The sequence below is a fragment of the Bos indicus x Bos taurus genome, chromosome 21 (genome assembly GCF_003369695.1).
Source record: "Bos indicus x Bos taurus breed Angus x Brahman F1 hybrid chromosome 21, Bos_hybrid_MaternalHap_v2.0, whole genome shotgun sequence".
Classification (NCBI taxonomy): Eukaryota; Metazoa; Chordata; class Mammalia; order Artiodactyla; family Bovidae; genus Bos; species Bos indicus x Bos taurus.
The window spans coordinates 22365781-22384706 of NC_040096.1; the positions used below are offsets into that span (position 1 = coordinate 22365781).

An 18926-nucleotide genomic window follows, 5' to 3' on the forward strand; every position below is an offset into this window, starting at 1 on the left:
TAGAAGGAGAGGACCAGACAGTCTACTTAAAGAGCAGGGTTTTATTCACAACTTCAACAGGGAAGCGAGAAATACGGCAGGGACATCATCTGCATCTGCACTGGCAATATTCCTGACAGCCCAACCAGAAATCACAGTAATGGAGTGACAGAGATGTAAGCCCATGATTTACATCCAGATGGGTCCCATACAGCACCTTCCCTGGGTGGGCACAATTTCAGCCATGTCGTCATGTCTTCCTGATTAATAGCATCACTTCTGCAGCGTTTGCACCAGCAGCCTCCTGTGCTGAAGGGGAACACACAGAGGAATTGGCCCGGGCGGGGGTGGGACAAATGATAGGGGCATCCTGCCATTCCTAAGTGCAGGGGCACCCACAGAGGTCGGCAGGGGCAGCCTTCCCACCCCACCCAGTACCTTTCTCCCTGAAGGGCCTGGGAGGGGTCAGGGCAGTGGTTTTCTCAACCTCACAGAGTGGTCATGACAGTCAATGGAGATCCTAGAAATAAAGTCCAAGCACCAGGCCTGACCCTGGGCCAGACAGTGTTCTGACTCCCCAACCTCCAGCTCTGCCCTAGACCTCACTTCTGAAGTCCCACCCCCCAGGGCTAGGTACTGCTTCCTCTGAGATTCTCGAGTTGGTCTTCATGTTTCAGGCCTTCAAGATCAGTGGACCCAGAGGGGCCATCGTCTTCCTTCAGACCCAGCCAGCCTGAGTACCTAGCCCTTACACCTGAGGTCTTTAGGGGCTGTGCAGCATGTGAGGTCTTAGCTTCCCAGTCAGGGATCAAACTCATGTCCCATGCAGGGGAAGCAAGGAGTCTCAACCACTGGACTGCCAAAGGAGTATCAGGGTGGTGGTTCTGTGCATCAGGAGAGTCACGGTTGACTGGGGCTGGGGATGAACTTTCTCTAGGGAATGTCCCTCCCTTCTTTCAAAATGTACACACTATATGCTAGGTACAGTGGGAGACACACGGTTAAGTCAGCCACCGGCGGTGCCAGGGAGCTCACAGACTGGTAACAGCTTCTGTTTACTAAATGTTTTCTATGCATTAGGCATCACGCTCAGCATGTGACATAAATGGTCTCATTTAAGGGAAGAGGGACACTATTATTCCCACTTTAGGGTTGAGGAAGATGAGGCTTAGAGAGGCTAAATGAATATCTAAGGTCCCACAGCTACCAAGTAGCTGGATTATGAGCCCAGCATGCTGTCACCAGAGTCCACATTCTACTATACCTTACTGCCTTTTTCACAGAGCAACAAAGTACCAGGGAAGGGGTGTGGGATGGGGAGGTGCCAGGAGCAGAGAATGGGTGAGCTGCCCCTCTGCCAGCTGGAGACGAAGGCTGGCTTGGCTCCAGCTCTGGGGCCTTGAACCCTATGTGTGTGCGTGCTCAATCAAGTCAGTTGTATCCGACTCTCTGGGACCCCATGGACCCCGCCAGGCTCCTCTGTCCATGGGATTCTCCAGGCAAGAACACTGGAGTGGGTTGCCATGCCCTCCTCCAGGGGACCTTCGAACCTGCATCTCTTACATCTCCAGCATTGGCAGGCAGGTTCTTTACCACTAGTGCCAGCTGGAAGCTCCCTCCCCACCAAACCCCATAGGTCAGTGGTTTACAACCAAGGGTAATTTTGGCTCCCTCCCATGACCCCTCAGCAGGGGACCTCTGGCAGTGTCGGGGAGCATTGTTGGTTGTCATAACTGTGGGTGGAGAGGGAGGCTACTCCAGTGGATAAAGACAAGGGAGGCTGCTAAACTTCCTACAATGCACAGAACAGCCCCCACAATGTAGGACTGTCCCGCCCAGAAGAGCAGGAGTGCTGGGGTTGGGAAACCCTGCCAGTGGTCACTGAGGCACACAAGAAACTGGGAAGAGCACTGGTCAAAGTGAACAAGGTCCAGACTTGGTCCTGGCTGCGGACTCACTCTTTTCATCCTTTCTGTGGGCCCCAGGGTCCCAAAAAGCACATACAGGGCACAGCAAAGGTGGACAGCAGGGGTGGGGCAAGTCTGCATAGACCAGAGGGTGAGGGGGTGTGGGAAGGCCCTGCTGGAAGAAGCTGGCTAAGCCCAGGCTGAGCCTTTAGACTGGGCAGTGGGTGAGGAGGAACGTCTTCCCCTACTTTTTTTGTCCCTTGGGGTTTGCTGAGGTCAGCTCCCTTTCTTTGGAATCCTCCCACTTTGAGCTCTGGATCACAGGGAGAGCCTAGAATCCCTAGCTTTCCTGGGCCTCTCCTACCCTGGCTGGGCACTCACACCCTAAGCCCAATGCGGGATCCAGGGGGAGCCCTGGCTGAGTTCTCCTGGCTCACCTGGGTGTGAGGTGCTGGGACACTGAGGCTCATGCCCAGAGCTTGCTTTTGCAGGAGGACCCTGAGCAGATGATGACTCAGCTGTGGTGTCTGGTCCCTCAGGGAGGTGTGGGGAGCTGTCCCCAGTAGGGATGGGCTGGGGGGCTCCAGGCTCTTCTTGCCCATGAAGTGACCTAGAAAGGAAGTGCCAAGGCACAGGGAAGCCAGGGAGCAAGGATGCTATCCCAGTGGGCAAGTCCCCATCTCTCCCGCTTCTCAGTTCTCCTGGCAGGAAGACACACACACAGCCTTTCTCCTCCTCGTCACCAGAAACCACAAAGAACCCCCAGTGGTGGCAAGGCCTGCACCTCAGCTTTTCCGGAGCAGGTAGAGGTGGGTGGACGGGATGGTATAGCTGGAAGGGGCGGTGGGAGGCCCCAAGGGCCAGGAAGAAACTCTGTCAGTTGTGAGGTCTGCTCAGAAGAGGGACGGGAAACAGCAGAGAAAGAAGTGAGGACAATAGGAGTCTGGAAGGTGGAGGTGCAGAGAGAAGACACACTAGAGGTCGGAAGATTCAGTGCAGTCTTGTCTAAGGGAAGAGGAACAGACTGGCAGGTAGCTCTAGGATCCAGCCTCAGCTCTGCTTTAAACCGGCTGAGTGAATGATTTAAACCAAGTCACTGGGTCTGGGTCTCAAGTTCCCCCATCTTACTAGATGAGTTCCAGGGTCCCCACTAGCCTGGACACTAGTGTCCATGTTGAGGAGAGGCCAGAGAAGGAAGGTGGGAGGGGCGGGGAGCGCTTGCCGGAACCCCGAAGACTCACCGGTGGCCCAGAGGTTGCCCCGCGGGTGCACTCGGATCTTGCTGGCCCGGCTGCGGGACTCCGGAAGATCCCAGCCGAGCGGGGCGGCGCCAGCCGCGAGCAGAGCGAAGAGCAGGAGGCCACCGAGCAGCCGAACACCCACCGCTCGCAGGGTCATGGCTGGGCACGGGCGACGCCTCAGTTCAGGTGCACTCGGCGGTGGCTCCAGTCCCCGGCGGGTGCCTTCCCTCCTTTTAAACCCGCGCCGCTGGGGGCGGAGCCCGCCCCCGGCGCGCTCGCTGCCGCCCCGGCCCCGCCCTCTCGGACTCTCAAGTCTGCTGGGGCCAGGGTCGGGGACCCCCTCCACTGCCCCCACGCCCGCCCTCCTGCCCCGACGTGGGCATGGCTTCCTCAGGGTGTCCGGGCCCAAGCCCACCAGCTTGACGCTGAGGATGGGGGCAAAGCCGGCTCCCCTGGCCCTCCTCGCCACTCCCAACAGCTTTCGGGCGAAGAACGGCTTCAAGGTAGAAAAGGGGGCGAGGACGCCTCCTTCCTGGGTAACAGGCGTTACTGTGCCCAGCAAAGTGCACCGGAGGAGCTTGCCAGTCGGCCCCTCCCTCTTGGAGCATCTGACCTGCTCACCCAGCTATCTTTATGCCCTCTCTCCCAGCCAGCACTCACCAGGTCAAGCAGAAATCACGGCACATGCATGCTCCGGACAGGAGTGCAGAAGGATGGAAGGGGAGCCCTCCTCAACCCACCTCAAATGGTGAGAGCCTGGCTTCTCAGTCGGCAGGGAGGCAGATCTTTTGAGTCAGGGGAGTGAAAGGAGCACTGGACCTGGAGTCTATATACAAGCTGTGTGATCTCTTTGACCCTCACCTTCTTCAACTGTCAAATGGGAATACCCCGCTGCCCTATTTTTAATAATATTACATCTTTTTAGCCCAATTATTTTGTTGCAGGAAGCAGCAGTCCTACAGGACTCTCAAAGTCAGCATTCTCATGGAGCTGTCCATGCTTGTCTTGGAAAGAACTTTTAGGTCAGTGGCAACATTTAATGAACAGGAGAAGACGCTGTGCTCCAGAATAATACATTTATTTTTGATTAAATGTTCACCAAACACCAACATTCAGAGCACCGTGCTAAGGACAGGAGGGGAGACAAAAAATAACAATCTGCTTCCACCTTAGCTGACCATCTCATTGGAGAGACAAGAGTACAAAAGCAGTTAATGACGGAGGCGCAGGACACCAACCCACCTCTGGGCTCTGGACTCTTCTCAGAAACACTGCACAGTGTGGCTGTGAGAGAACCTACTCCCCAGACTGGCTCAATAATGGTACCTGCTATTATTACTCTTGCCATATCTAGCTCAGCAAGGCTCTGTGGATCACCATCTTAGAAGGGAAAGTGTGTACAAGAAGCTGATTGTCATGCTGAGCTCCCAGAAAGCATGACAGGCAGGACAAGGACACTCCATTTCCGGCCCAGGCTTTCTTCCCACTCTCCCTGCTTCTCATCTCCCACCCTGGCATTTACACCTCTCTGTATTCTTGTCACTGCTTAAGCCATAGTGTACAGATATAGCTCTCATCACCTTCCCATTATAATCGTTCCCTTTTCAACCCCCCTCCCTCTGCTTGCATCACACACCCATCCTGTCTTCTCTGGTCCTCGGTCACAGAAATTAGGAGGTGGTACTGACTGCTGCCTCACTTAGATGCTTGAAGGAATCTTATTTGGCAGGTTTCTCTCTCCTCATTTTATAGCTGCAAGCAGGCTCGGACTGGAAACAAACTTGCCCAGATGTCACGCTGGAATCAGACTTCAGGTCTGTTCAGAGCACTCCTTCCCGGCCCCAGAGTCATCAGGAACCAATGCTGCTTTCTCTGAGCCACGCCCACTCCCGCTGTACCATCCTGTTAAAGAGCAGGTTGGTGTGGATTTCTCAAGCGGGCAAGGGAGCAGGCGCTGACTGAGAGTTTCACCTCTCTTCTGCAGGTGGCCCTGGCACCTTGGTTCTGCTCTGACAGGTTCACTTATAGTTAGGCAAACCTCTGACATAGCCTGTGTTCACAGCTCCAACCACACCTGCGAGAATGATCCCAGATGCCCCTGGGGATTATTTCATCTGTCAGGTGAGCAAAGGAAAAGAGGGGCCTCCAAGGACCCTGGAGAAAGAAGCAGGGCAGCAGCTCCACAGCCAGCTATAAACTGCTGTCCCAGGAATGCAGTGTTAGGCACAGCAGAGAGGGGACTTGCCCAAGACAGCACTTCCACATCAGATCCCTCAGGGAGTTGTGCTGAGCTGAGTTTAAAGTGAGGACCTCAACTGCACACTACCTGTTCCTAAGTCCTCTCTCCCTGGGGGAAGACAGACAGTGAATCACATGTACAGTGAATCATATGGAACTGCCAGGGGAAGCTCTTCAGAGCTCACTCTGACCCTCTGAGATTTCAGACAATGCAGAGAAGATTCAAAGGACACCCAAAAGATGAATAAGGGGTGAAAGATATATGGCAAATCCTCTGATAACCAACACCAACCAAATATTTAAACTGCGTCATGCTTTTAATAAAGATTGCTTAAAATAAAGAACATATGTATTATTGATTGGTACGTTTCATTAAATTAGAATCAATTACAGATAACATCTTTTCACAGCCAAATCTTTTTTTGTTGTTTTCCAAAGCACTTGCATGCACACTCCTTTGATCACCAACACTACTTTGATGCAGTAAAGGCTAGTACTATGTCCATTTTATAGATGAGTTAACTCAAGTAAACAAGTTAGATGCAGAGAAGCTAAACAAACGGAAAAAACCTGAGTGTGGACTTCAAACACGTGAAAGGTAGAGGACAGAGAAGATAAAAAGCAGAAATTTAAATGAGACATAAATGAGCCTAGAGAAAAAGGAAGGGTGAGAAACAGAGACGCTCAGAGTAAGACGGTGTGAAATCCTCCTCCTGGCCAATCTCTGAGCACAGATCCCACAGGCATGGGTTGTGGAGAGAAAGAGCAACATCTCGGGACATCTCAGGTCCTGCTGTTTAGGTTCAGAATGGGCAAGGGGCTGTAGAACCAGGAGAAATGCACAATCTTTAAGAGAGGAAGAAAAAGTGTCAGGGATATTTGATACAATTTCACAAAGTCAGAGGAAACACATAGGAACCAGCTAGAATATCAAAATATTAACCACTAATAAGGAACTATTTCAGGAACTGAAATTGCCAAAATACAAAAATTTTTTAAGACAATATTCAAAAACAAAATAGAGAAGATACATCTAATGAGAAAGTGATGAGGATGCCAAGAATGGCTAAGAAAGCTAAGCAGCTGCTGCTCAGCTAAATGGCACAGATGCTCAGGAAAGTTACAGCAACCCTAAACAAGTGAGAAGCCCCAGGCCCCGCGTTCATAAGGTGATTTGGGTGTAATAGGTACTTCAGAGGGCATTTCAGTAACTGAAATAAATACTCTTTTAACTCCAAAGAGGTTTAAATACTTGGAAATTTACCTGAGAATCTCACTATTTCTAGGAGATTTACTGAGGAAATCCATGGAAGAACAACCTAGGGCTTCTATGAAAGAACACCCAAGGGCCTTGTGATTGTGGGGTTTATTCCAGATAAATGAATCTCATGAGAGCTTATAAAGGTAGAATAACTGGGTTATGACATTGTGGCCTGGTTAACATAACCAGAATTTAAGTTCTGGCTCTGCCACCCACAGGTCTGGAGATCCTGGGGAAATCTCTTCACCTCCAGTTTCTCTCTTTGTAAAATGGAGTTTATTTTGAGGACTAAAGGAGAAAAAAAACAATCTCTTATAAATTCAAAAGCTCTTGGCCGAGCACTGGAGAACTCAGAGGACTCAGTATTATTAGCTGGATCCTAGGAAAAGCAAAGCCTGCCTTACATCTGAAGCCCATTACAGGGGAAAAAGCCTCCCTGGGTAGCGGGTGAGGCCATGGTATTGACACAACAGTCCGCAAAATGCCTATTACATCATGACTTGTTTGATAAACAGATGCTAGCATACCTACCTCAACTTTTGACCAATTCCAAGAAACATGTTCTCTATGGCATTCTCTCTTCTTGCTTAAATAAGCTGTCAAGCTGACAACTCTCATCAAAGCATCATGCGAGCAAATTTCCTTACTTACCTGCCCAAAGTCCTGAGTACAAATTATTTTAACTAGATTCCTTGAATTAAAGCTGGAAACCAGCTTGAAAGGGTTCCAAATTTGGCTCAAATGGTAAAGAATCTGCCTGCAATGCGGAAGACCTGGGTTAGAACCAGCTTAGCAACCTAAATAAACTGGCCAGTTAAAGTAAGGGTTTTACAGAAATGATTCTTGATGGAGAGTAGATGGTATTCCAGAAACTCCTAAAATTAACAGAACAAGGATCTATAATTTGAAAGTTGCATTGAATATATCTGTATATGAGAGATGAGTAACTACTGTTTTTATAATACAAACTTAAGAAGAAACAAGATAACATGTTCTTGACTGGTAAGGATTAAGAGGCTGGATAAAACAGACCTGCAAAGAGGTTTATCAGAATGGAGAAGAGGTATGAAATTTTTGTTTCTTAAAAAAGACCGTGAGTTTATAAAGACTTCCCTGGTGGTCTAGTGTTTAAAACTCTGCACTTCCAGTGCAGGGGGTACGGGTTCAATCCCTGATCAGGAAGATCCTACATGCCACATGATGTGATCAAAAAAAAAAAAAGACCATGAGTTTATAAAGACTTCCCTGGTGGTCTACTGTTTAAAACTCTGCACTTCCAGTGCAGGGGGTATGGGTTCAATCCCTGATCAGGAAGATCCTGAATGCCACATGATGTGATCAGAAAAAAAAAAAAAAAGACCATGAGTTTTTAAAGATTAAGGAAAACTGCTTTACAGGAAAACTAACTGGAGGAAGATTCCTGGCTGATTGGATGGGCAGCTGATTTTTTGCGAGGTGGCTTTCTGCAGAAGGGACCAAACTATATCTGAACATTCTCAGGAACAGCTCTATGAAAATTATTAGGCTAATTAATATTGAGATTATTGCATAAAGCTACACAGTGTCCTTGCAGTGAGGTCTCAGAAGAGAAGTTTCTAGATCTCTGAGTGTCATTACACGTTTTAAAAAAATTCCCACTTTATATCCATTCCATGAACCGTAGAAATGATTCTTACCCTCTTCACATTAGTCCCTAAGAAGCTGAGAACCAAAGCAACGGATCTCCTCCAGCAGACAGCAGGCTCTTCTGACATGTCTTGTAGGTACTAACCTCACCTCCCATTTTATTCTTTTCTCCTCTCATGCTTATTTCAATCCCAAATTCTTCAACTGTTTTATATCATATCACATAGTACTGGAAGTATCTTTATGAGCCACTTTGTTCCAGACCCTTTCTGGAACAAAAGAGGCTATAAATAAATCTAAAATGTGAAAAACACTGTGACAGGGGCCAGGGGATACACAAGAATGAATTACAGGCTGGCGCTGTTTTCATGCCTTCAAGGAGCTAGCTGGAGAGCTGGACATACATAAGACAAACCACTCTGAGGACAGCACACAAAGTACTGAGGAGACAGAACCAAGAGGGAAGCACTGTATACCCGAGAGCTTGGCGAATTAGAAACACCCCTCTTTGAGCGCCCTGTGCATCTCTTAAGGTTGCACTTACGATCCTATATGGGAAGATCTGTTTACACATTGCCCCAATTAAGGCACTGAGTTCCTGGCAGAGAAGGGACCTTGCCTCACTCATCTCCCCAGGGCCTGGCCCCAAAGCTGGCACAGAGTAGATGCTCAATAAATGTCTCCTGAATGAGAAAGCTTTTAGTAAGTAGAGAAGTGAGCTGGCACTCCAGGCAGGGCGACCCAGCATAAACAAAGACTGGATGTCCATACAGTGAGACGAATGTCAAGGCTATGAGAACCTGGGGTCTGCTAAGAGCTGAGGTCAGAAAAACCCTGTGGGCCTGGGATGCTACTAAGTAACTACTAGAAGGCAATGTCCTTGATGTTTCTGATAACCTCTGCATATTCTAGTTCCTAACACTTTTTGGTTACACAGAATTCTTTCTATATCCAGATTCACCATAATTACGTGTGAAGGGTTAAATTTTTGTTTTATTTCTGAAACTTCTCTGATATTACTTGAGATTATAATAAGGGAGAATAGGGACAGAGACATGCCTGGCCAGGAAACAGCCTGAGGAGCTGACAAAGGTCCGTATAGTCAAAACTATGGTTTTTCCAGCAGTCATATATGGATATGAGAGCTGGACCATAAAGAAGGCTAAGCCCTGAAAAATTGATGCTTTCTAACTGTGGTGCTGGGAGAAGACTTCTGAGAGTCCCATGGACCGCAAGGAGATCAAACCAGTCAATCCCAAAGGAAATCAGTCTTGAATATTCATTGGAAGGACTGATGCTGAAGCTGAAGCTCTAATACTCTGGCCAACTGATGTGATGGGCCAACTCACTGGAAAAGATCCTGATGCTGAGGAAGATTGAAGGCAGGAGGAGAAGGGGATAAGAGATAATGAGATGGTTGGATGGCATCACTGACTCAATGGACTTGAGTATGAGCAAATTCTGGGAGATTGTGAAGGACAGGGAAGCCTGGCGTGCTGCAGTCCATGGGGTTGTAAAGAGTAGGACACGGCCTTGCAACTGAACAACAAACTGAGGAGCATCCTGAGGAAGGGGGACAATCCATTCAGCCAGCTAGAATTTCTGAAGCTCAATAGAGTGATAAATGTCATAAGAAAGGTACCTTCAGAACCAGGGGGAGCTCCCACACCTGAGGGGTTATTAGCATTTGGTAACATCCTTATGCAAATGACCAAGAAATACAGTCAGGGATAACAGAGCCTTTATTCCAAGCCTAGGTTCTTTGAGAAGCCTGTGACTCCCTAAGAAAACTGACAAAAGCCATATTTCTCCCACTGAGAAAGAGAACATAGGAAGAGACCAAGAACACGCAAACAAAATGAAGAAAACAGGATTAACATAAAATATTCTAGAAAGGGAACATGTCGTTTTAAATAGAACCGTTGGGAGATAAAGTTTTTAGATTTAAATTTGGCAAGACCAAGATAATGTACTCACTAAATATCAGGCAAATACAAATCACTTTCATGATTCATATGCTCCGATTCAGAATAACAGCACAACAGTGACGCGACCCTTAGTTACTGCTTCTGGTTCCAATGCATGATTATACTGAACACTTGGTATATGCTGCCGGATGCTACTGGGAAAACAGGGCTCAGTGTCTATGAAACGGGGCTCCTGCACTGGAGGAACTTACAGTCTGACGGGGGAACTTGAGTCCACAGCCACCAAGATACACAAATAGTATAAGGCTGCAAACACTGAATGACAGAGAAGGATAATTACGTTGTGAAAAAGTGTGACTCAGATGAGCAGAAACGAGAGTATGAAATAAGTGAAAACATGGTGGGACAGCACAAGGTTGCTTCGCGTCAGCACAATTCAAAGTCTGAACTTGACACGCAGGGGATACGAGGGCAAACACAACATCTGTGGTCTAAAAAGAGACACTTCCTAAAGGTAAGAGGGGTACGAAAATGAACTAACAGGTGGAAATTATCTAAAACAGGCACAGACCAGCATGTTATAGGGAAACTGGACGTAAAGTCACGCAAGCAACAGTCATGAGTTATGTTTCTGGAGTCAAGGCACGGTAATGAGAATGGGATGAGACGGGTAAATGCTGGCTTTTAAATGACTAAATATGATGAGGAAATGACAAACCCAGGCACATACGCCTTCGAAGAGAAGTTGAAATGTGAACGGGAAGTTTGCACGAATTGCCATGAGCTTGGGTTTAAAGACAGGACGATGGACTGGAAGAGTCCTGTGGGAATAGACAGAAACAGGATTGGAGCTGAGGACAGGCACTTGGAGCCAGCGTGTGGAGACTACCGAGAGGGGATGAGTCACAGCCAGCAGATAAACCCATCATCACGCTCTCATCTGGAGCTTTCTCAATTCCTCTTCCATTCTCTTCACTCACAATGGTTAAATCCACCTAACTTCCCACTAGCCCTGTGAAATCTCACAGAGTTTATACTTCCCTTAAAATAACGAATCAAGCACCTCTGGCATTTCTTACATTTCCAAAGAGCTTTTAAAAATACATCTACTGAGATTTCCCTGGAGGACCAGTGGTTAAGACTCTGCACTTCCAATGCACGGGGCATGGGTGTGATCCCTGTTCAAGGACCTAGGATCCCACATTCCTTGTGGTGTGACCAAAAAAACCACATTCTATTTACTAATAAAATCTCCCAGTTTTAAGTCTTATGTTTTAGCAGTAAAATATAAAACGTGGGAACACGGTACCTCATTCCACAAATAATGTTTGTTTGTTTGTTTTTGCCTACTAGAGTGAGTCAAATATTTTTAAATGATCTGATTACTTTTCAGAGAAATTTAGCTGTTGCTTCAAACTATGACATCCAGTTAAAGAGGAGAAACAGTAATTTTATAAGACTGGTATGAAAATAAGCAAGTGAAGAAAATATAAAGACTTCCCTCCCAGTAAGTGTAAAAGGAGGAGGAACCTGGATCACGGAGGATACAAGTACAAGCATGTTTATACTCTGGCGAGCTAGGATCACAAAGAACTTTGAGATCCCAACCTTTGCCAGCAGAACACACGACTTCTCCCCAGAGGAGTCTCAGAAAGGCTGGTACGAAAACAGCCAGTTACTACTGGCTCAACAGTTAGCCCACCATCTTTAGGTTATCAGGAAGGAAAAATGGAGCAGGCAGCAATCTTCTACCACACGTGGAGGTGGGGTGGGGGCGGGGGGCATTTCAGCACTCTCCTTGGCTCATGAGAAAATAGAAATACTATGTAAGCCTCAAAGACAGGTTCAAAGAAGCTCTGTTAGCAGTAATTTGCCAAGTTTCATACTCTGCTGATATCTTTAAGAGTCTGTATGCAAAGTTTGAAGGCTAAATCCTAGAGAATGGATTTAGGATGGCTGATCTCTACAGGGGAGGGTTTCAGAAGATTAATGTCCCTGTTCTCATTCCATTAGAATTAAAGTATGGGCTGATTTCCACCTCAGTTGAACGAATCACAAAAACCATTCATTTACCCCACTATTTTGCAAAGTACTGAGATTTCACACTAATACAGAGAGAACAGAAAGGATTAAGTCTTTTGTGCTTAAAACACACCAGTTACCACATACTCCCTATTTCCTTTACTGTCTCAGTATTAAAAAAGAAGAAAACACGACTGGGCTTTGCCTTTATCACTTTAAACCTTGCCTTCTGTTAAGTCTGCATTAGAGAAAAGCAAAGCCAGGCACTTAGGAGAACAGATTCAGGCAAATTAAGAGTCTAAAGAAAACAAGTAGCACCCTTGCCCTCCAGCACCTTCCTCATGCCTCCCCCAGACGCTAAAACTCACTGCCACCCTGCAGAAAGGGCTGAGAACGTCTCAAGTGCAGAAAAGGTTACAAGTTTACAGGAAAGTGAGAGTCACTGAACCTCTCAGCAACCAGCTGGGCTAATACACATCTGAGCCACACCCTCGTAAAGAGTCAATTTTATGACTAAGAGATCCTACTTCTTCTTCTTCACAAAAACAAAAACAAGCAGACAAAAACCAATTGTCAGCATTAGGACAACCTTCTTGGCTGAAGAACTGTTCCCATCAAAGCCTTTACCTCCCCAAGGGGCGCTAAGAACCAGCACAGGAAAGCAAATTTCAAACGCTTTCCCAACAAACACAAGTCAGGGATAAGGGGTTTCGATATGCAAAGTCTTTTATTTAAAATTTTGAAAAGTGAAAGACTACGACCACCTCAGTATATGCCATTCCCATTAGAAGGAGGGATGGCAGTTTCAAACTCGGGCAGAGCTGTATTTTCATTTACAGAATTCTGTAGGCACTTTAGAAGTGAAGCTTGGCTTCAAAATACAAACACTGGGGGCTTTGGCTCAACCTTTTAATATAAAAAATTCACTGATGTACAAAAATGCGAAGTGTGACAGTGACAACATATGAAAATCTGTGACGGAAAGTCCCCTCGAATGCACGTGGTGGTGCGCACACACCCGCCCACACGCACTCTGGCGTGGAAACATAAACGAATGCAAACCAGCCCGACCAGGAAGCGCCGACGTGCTCTCCACTCCACCAACCACAGATCGGCAGCTACTCCCAACATTCAGTAACAAAAAGGAGCGCATCTTCCAGGAACAGCAAGGTAGACTTCTTACTCACGATGGACCAGCACAAATAAACCCAGCAAAAAGAGCACAGCGTACTAGAAAATAAACACAGAAGCACAAGTCAGAGAAGCTTGGAAAAGTTCACAAAGCCTCAGTTAATTAACTGGCCTTTGGGACCATGATAAATCACTAAAGCATCCAACTGGCCTTTCATCTTTTAACTGTAATCCATTTAACAGTTTCCAAAACTCATGAAACGCAAAGTACCAGATCTTACCTTAAATTTAGGATAGTCATTCATGAGGATCGTCACAATCCCAATATAAGGAACAAATCTAAACAAACAAACACACAAGAGATTGAGCATCACAGAACTTTCTAAGTAGCTATTATCATTTATGGAACATTCTCAGTTCTATCTTCCATTGAATACTGATTTTCGGCTGACAAAGTCCACTTGTATATACTGTTCTATTAGACTCTTTCAACAGCCCATGTGATAGGGAAGTTAGCGATATCACCATTTTATAGATGAGGAAACAGTTGCTCATGCCCAAGGTACATGGTAGAACCAGTATCAGATCTGAGGTTTCTGACCCCTAGTTGGTGGCCCTAATGTCACAGGCTAATTCAGTGTCAGGGGCTGGGCTTGTTGTTATCACCTTGGGAAAGCTGTCAGTCTAGCTGGGGAGACCAGGCAAACACAGCCAGAGCTTTACAAGGCACTTCATGTTAAGTGTCCCCAAAGTGAGTGTAACAGCTCTATTACAGTACTTAAGATTTTACCACTCTCTCCTTTTACAACCATGTGTAATCTGGCTTGGGCTCTCTTAATCCTGAAACTTCTTTTGGAGTAGTCTAAACCCCAGGTAGCTCAGTTGGTAAACAATTTGCCTGCAATGCGGGAGACCTGGGTTCAATCCCTGGGTTGGGAAGATCCCCTGGAGAAGGGAAAGAATACGACTACTCACTCCAGTATTCTGGCCTGGAGAATTCCATGGACTGTATAGTCCATGGGGTCGCAAAGATAGTCCATGGGGTCGCAAAGAGTAGGACATGACTGAAGCAACTTTCACTTTCACTGTCTGCAGAAGACTCGTCTCAGTGCCTGTCTTCCTTTTCATCTCTGCAGCATTTGACTTTTGATGACCAGAAATCTGCCCATGAAACCTTTCTCCTTGGGTTCCGTTAACACACCAGTCTCTTCCTCCACCTCCACCTACCTCTTGGCTGCAACACCTGTTTTTTAATTTTTCACTAGTTCTTGCTTTCCTGTCATCCCTAAAGTTTATGCCCTCAAACTAGGTAAAAACCAAGTATTAAATAATCTCATAGCACCTCATATATTTTCTCAGAAATCTTCATCAGAAGTTTAATTACAGAATTAGCTGCCTAACTAGCTGGAGAGTATCTGTCTTCCCTACTAGACGCTAAGCTCTCCAGGGGCAAAAACAGTGCCAATTTGCTCCCCACTGTATCTTCAAAGCCAAACACGATATACACGGCACACAGCAGGCTTCCAGCAAAGACTGCCAGACTGAAGGTTGGGATGTCTTGGCCTCGTCTTTTCTCTTTACCTGGGGAATCTCATCTCCTCCCAGGACTTCAATTCTCCCCTCAAAACAAAAGACTCTTCAACATAAAAATTCAGGGGAGAGAGATGTGGGAGGAAACAGCTATTAGAAATGTACAACTTTCTTTTTCTTCCTCTGCTCCTGTTGGATTCCAGAGTGGACTGGGGATACCATCCTAGAGCTTGTCCTAGAGAAGGGAGGCTGATCTTTGCCTACTTCAAAGTATCTCAGATATTTTTATTCAGGGCACTCACAAGTGTTGCACACATCAAAGGTGCACAAACAGAAATGACCTCCTATATAACACCTCCACCATCAAAGGCTCAGGCAGTCTTGAGAAATACAAGTTTTGTCTGGGGTGCATTTTACTTCCTTTTGAGAACTCCTCTTACTTCCTGCTTCCTGTCCCCACCCCCATCCTACCCTTCTCCCTTCTGGCAGTACCATCCAGACCCATCTCTCCTCCTCCCCCAAACTCCCATTCCTGTAAGCTGATGTTTCTCAAAACCTACACCTCTGTTGTGACAATCACTTGGACAGCTTGTTATGATGCTCTATCTTCCCAGGTTTACTGAGTCAGTGTACCTCCAGAAGGTCAGGCCCAAATCACACTTCTGCACATTTAAGTACAAGAAGCACAGCTTTAGCCAGTGAGATGTATGGAACAGGTGTGTAGTGACAGTAACTTCCTCTTTGAGGGCCCATGCTTTAGTTTCGACCCCTGGAACCTCTAAGAACTGAACAGTCACTACAGAATTGACTTGCTAAAGCTCTAGCAGGGTAGATAAAGGTTTTCTATATTTTTTATACACATTTTTTCTTTTTAATGCAACAACTCTATTTCTTTTGTCTCATTTATAACATTTCATATAAGCAACAGTTTCTAGTCTTTCAGAAGAAAAATGATCTAATTTAAGAATATAAAGGCAAATGCCTTTCAGTAAAATGAAGATTAAGTCATAAAAGCATCTATGACTTCCATGAAAACAATTATCAGGCTGCTAATTCTGGCCTGATGAGCAATCAGCAGCCATTCTCATGGGTAGAGACTTTCACTGTCACCTCCATACAATGATATCTATGCTCAAAGAACCAATGATTACACAGTCTGCTTATAGGTTATCGGTGGAAATATTTTTTTCCCCCAAAGGTGGTTTTACCTTGCTTATCATAAGTGAAATAGAAGCAACCTGATCTTTAAAAGTAACAGAAGCAAAATATAAGGTTGCCAGAATATGACAGGTAGTCCAAAGTCAAATGAAAATTTCGTTATCTGTACCACTGATTCCCTCCATGGACAGACAAGAGCTGCTATCATCAGTTGTCTTAAATTCAAATCATTTGCACTTTTTTCCTACTGAACTCAGATAAACTCTGCTGAAGCAGAGTTGATAATAAGTGGACGTTTAAAATAAGTTTAAAAAAAATGGCACTCACAAAGCCAACTTCAACACCACCAGTGTAGCAAGTTAACATCTAGAAGGCAAAGTATGGGTAAATACATATTCCCCGGAGGTCTCGGTATCCAAGGTGCTGCTATGAAAGGAGCCTCAGAAGGAAAAAGAAGAACCATGCGCTGATGTTTTGGGTGAAAATAATCAGTCAAATGTCAAGAAAGGTCTATGCCTGGGAAGTCTGGACCCTAGTAGCTGACTTAAGAAGGATCACTGTTTCCATCATCCCGGAATGATCTGTTTCAAGTTAAGTAAAAAGTACTTTGAAAGCCTCCTCTATAAACCTGATTTCAGTCAACAGAGAGCTCACTTACTCTGTTCCTTCCTTTATTTTTATTCTCTTTATCATTGTCAATATTTTCCTATTTCCTGATCTTCTGCCAGGCTTTCTCCTTTTCTGTTGCTTTCTACCCTTCTGAAACTAACAGCTTCGCTTGTGTTTTTCAACTACCTGAAGTTAGAAAGAATCACCCCCATTCTTAGTAGGTCCAGTATTAGTTTCACTTTCTAAAATTGTTTTATTACATGCTATAACATGAATGAACCTTGAAAACGTTATGCTAGGTGAAAGAAGCCAGACATAAAAGACCACATATTTAAAAACAAACAAATATATATTGTAAGATTCTGTTTATACAGCATGTCCAGAACAGGCAATCCATAGAGACAGAAAGTAGATGAGTGGTTGCCAGGGGCTGCAAGGAAAAGGGGACAAGGAGTGACTGCAAATGAATACCCAGTTTTCTTTTTGGGGTGTGGAAATGTTCTGGAATTAAATAGTGGTGATGGTTTTACAACTTTCTGAATATAATAAGACCCACTGTACTGTACACTTTAAAATGATAAATTTTATATCCCAATATATGTGAATTATAGCTCAATAAAAAATGTTTTAAACTTGTTTTTATTTAGTGCCTTAGGCTTCAGTGTGCAGCTGTTTGAGAAAAAAAAAAAACCAGTTCCAAGGTTGGGTACAGTCTGACTCTGAAATGTAGTTTAGTGTTTTATAAACACAGTTTCCACAAAAGGAGGCGATGTGCCCCATTATGTGTCAGGGTTAAGTGGTGACAGGATCAACAGAAAGTGAATTTGTACACTTGAGGCTGTGCTCCTGCTGCTCACATCCCCGGTGCTTACACTTCAGGGAAGGTTACTTAATTCAGAGAGTTCCAGACTGTAACATTTTTTTAATTATAACATTTTTTTAATTAAAAGCAAGAAAAAGTTCTATAACTTTCAATGTCAGGATTTTAGATATGACACTGTATACAGTTATGGATTAAAAAAAGAAAAATTCTTCAGAATGACAAGCTACTTGAGAAAAAGAAAGCCTGGTTTCTCCACCTTTTCATGGGATGATGCATTTTTTCACCCCAAACGGGGCCAGAGTGAACAGACAGAGCAGCATGAAACACCTGAGAATCAAGATCTAGATAAAGGGACACTCTGTCATACCGGTGGGAGTATAAATAAAACTGTAGAGTAAAACAGCCAAAAGCCTTAAAATACGCTCATGTTTCACCAGGTTACTCCACTTCTAAAAATTTACTGTGAAAAAGGCACTGGGCAAAAAAAAAAAAAAGGCACTGGGCAGAGCCACTGAGACATGTAAGAGGGATATTCCTCATTAACATCGCTCACAATTTAAAAACAGAAAAGAATCGAAGGCATCAAACAAATAGGAGGTTGGCTACATAAAAATGTGGTCTTTCCACACAGTGGAGTAGCATACAACTTTGATGATATGGAAATAAGTCTTTTGATCTGTAGATACTAGTAATATTGGGGGATAAAAAAGAGGTTATAAGCAGCGTGACCATTCTTTCCCCATACACAAAATATGTTTATGTCTGTATACACACTTACATATTAAGATCTGAATTTTTATACATAAAGATTAAAAGAACATGAACCAAAAAAATATTTAGGGAGGGAGTGAAAAGGAGAGAAGGGACTTTGCTTTTTGATGTCTGTTATTTCCTCGTGTTTCTATAAGAATCTGTACATTTCCAATTAAAGGAAAAGCAAAAAGACTCAAAGAAGTTGATATTACCAGCACCTTGGGAACAGAGGGAAGTGGGGACTATGCCTTCTCTGAAGCCCTGATGTATCTAATTTGAATTACAGAAGTATGTTTGCCTCCATCCTAGGAAATCAAGTTCCCTTGAACTTGAGGTGTACACAAAATCCAGCTCTGCTGACGACAAAACATATTGGTGCGTTTTCTGACCCATTGTCTTTAGCCCCAAACTGAACATCTCTTACACTGTTACTTTTACTTAACAACTTGAAATTATTTCTTTACGGGAACACGGTTCATCAGTTCCACCATTGGCTCATGGGACCACTGAACCCACGGCGTCTGTTCTAGGTTAGAAGGAGCAGATGTCCTGACAGTGGAGGAGAGTACCACAGGCATCTAAAGAGTGAGAACAAGTGCTGCCCATCTCAAGTGTTAACCAGTAATTTGTGGGTGATGGTTAAAACAGTGGGTTCTGGAGTCAGCCAGCCACCTTTAGTATCAGTGTGATCTTAGATAGGCAACCTCACACGTCTGTTTC

At 45.2% G+C, this 18926-nt stretch overlaps 2 protein-coding genes across 3 annotated transcripts in view; both read right to left on the reverse strand.

Annotated features, from left to right (window-relative positions):
• Nucleotides 1-21: 21 nt before the first annotated feature.
• On the reverse strand, nt 22-3343 carry NMB (neuromedin B). Of its 2 annotated transcripts, none has more exons than XM_027520619.1 (3): nt 3128-3343; nt 2324-2496; nt 22-283 (listed from the first exon to the last, which is right to left on the reverse strand). In XM_027520619.1, exons 1-3 carry the CDS (start codon nt 3282-3284, stop codon nt 230-232), a joined length of 384 nt encoding a protein of 127 aa, XP_027376420.1. In that variant the 5' UTR covers nt 3285-3343; the 3' UTR covers nt 22-229. The 2 variants fall into 2 exon arrangements, with proteins under 2 accessions (XP_027376420.1, XP_027376421.1); XM_027520620.1 differs by having other exon boundaries at nt 22-288; nt 3128-3341.
• Nucleotides 3344-12903: 9560 nt separating this feature from the next.
• The window catches only part of SEC11A (SEC11 homolog A, signal peptidase complex subunit), a 33291-nt gene continuing 27268 nt past the window's right edge, over nt 12904-18926 (reverse strand). Inside the window, exons 5-6 of the mRNA XM_027520759.1 lie at nt 13615-13672; nt 12904-13432 (exon numbers count right to left, since the gene is read on the reverse strand). Of these exons, the coding sequence (XP_027376560.1) occupies nt 13382-13432; nt 13615-13672 (109 nt within the window). The 3' untranslated portion in view covers nt 12904-13381. The remainder of the gene's footprint in view (nt 13433-13614; nt 13673-18926) is intronic.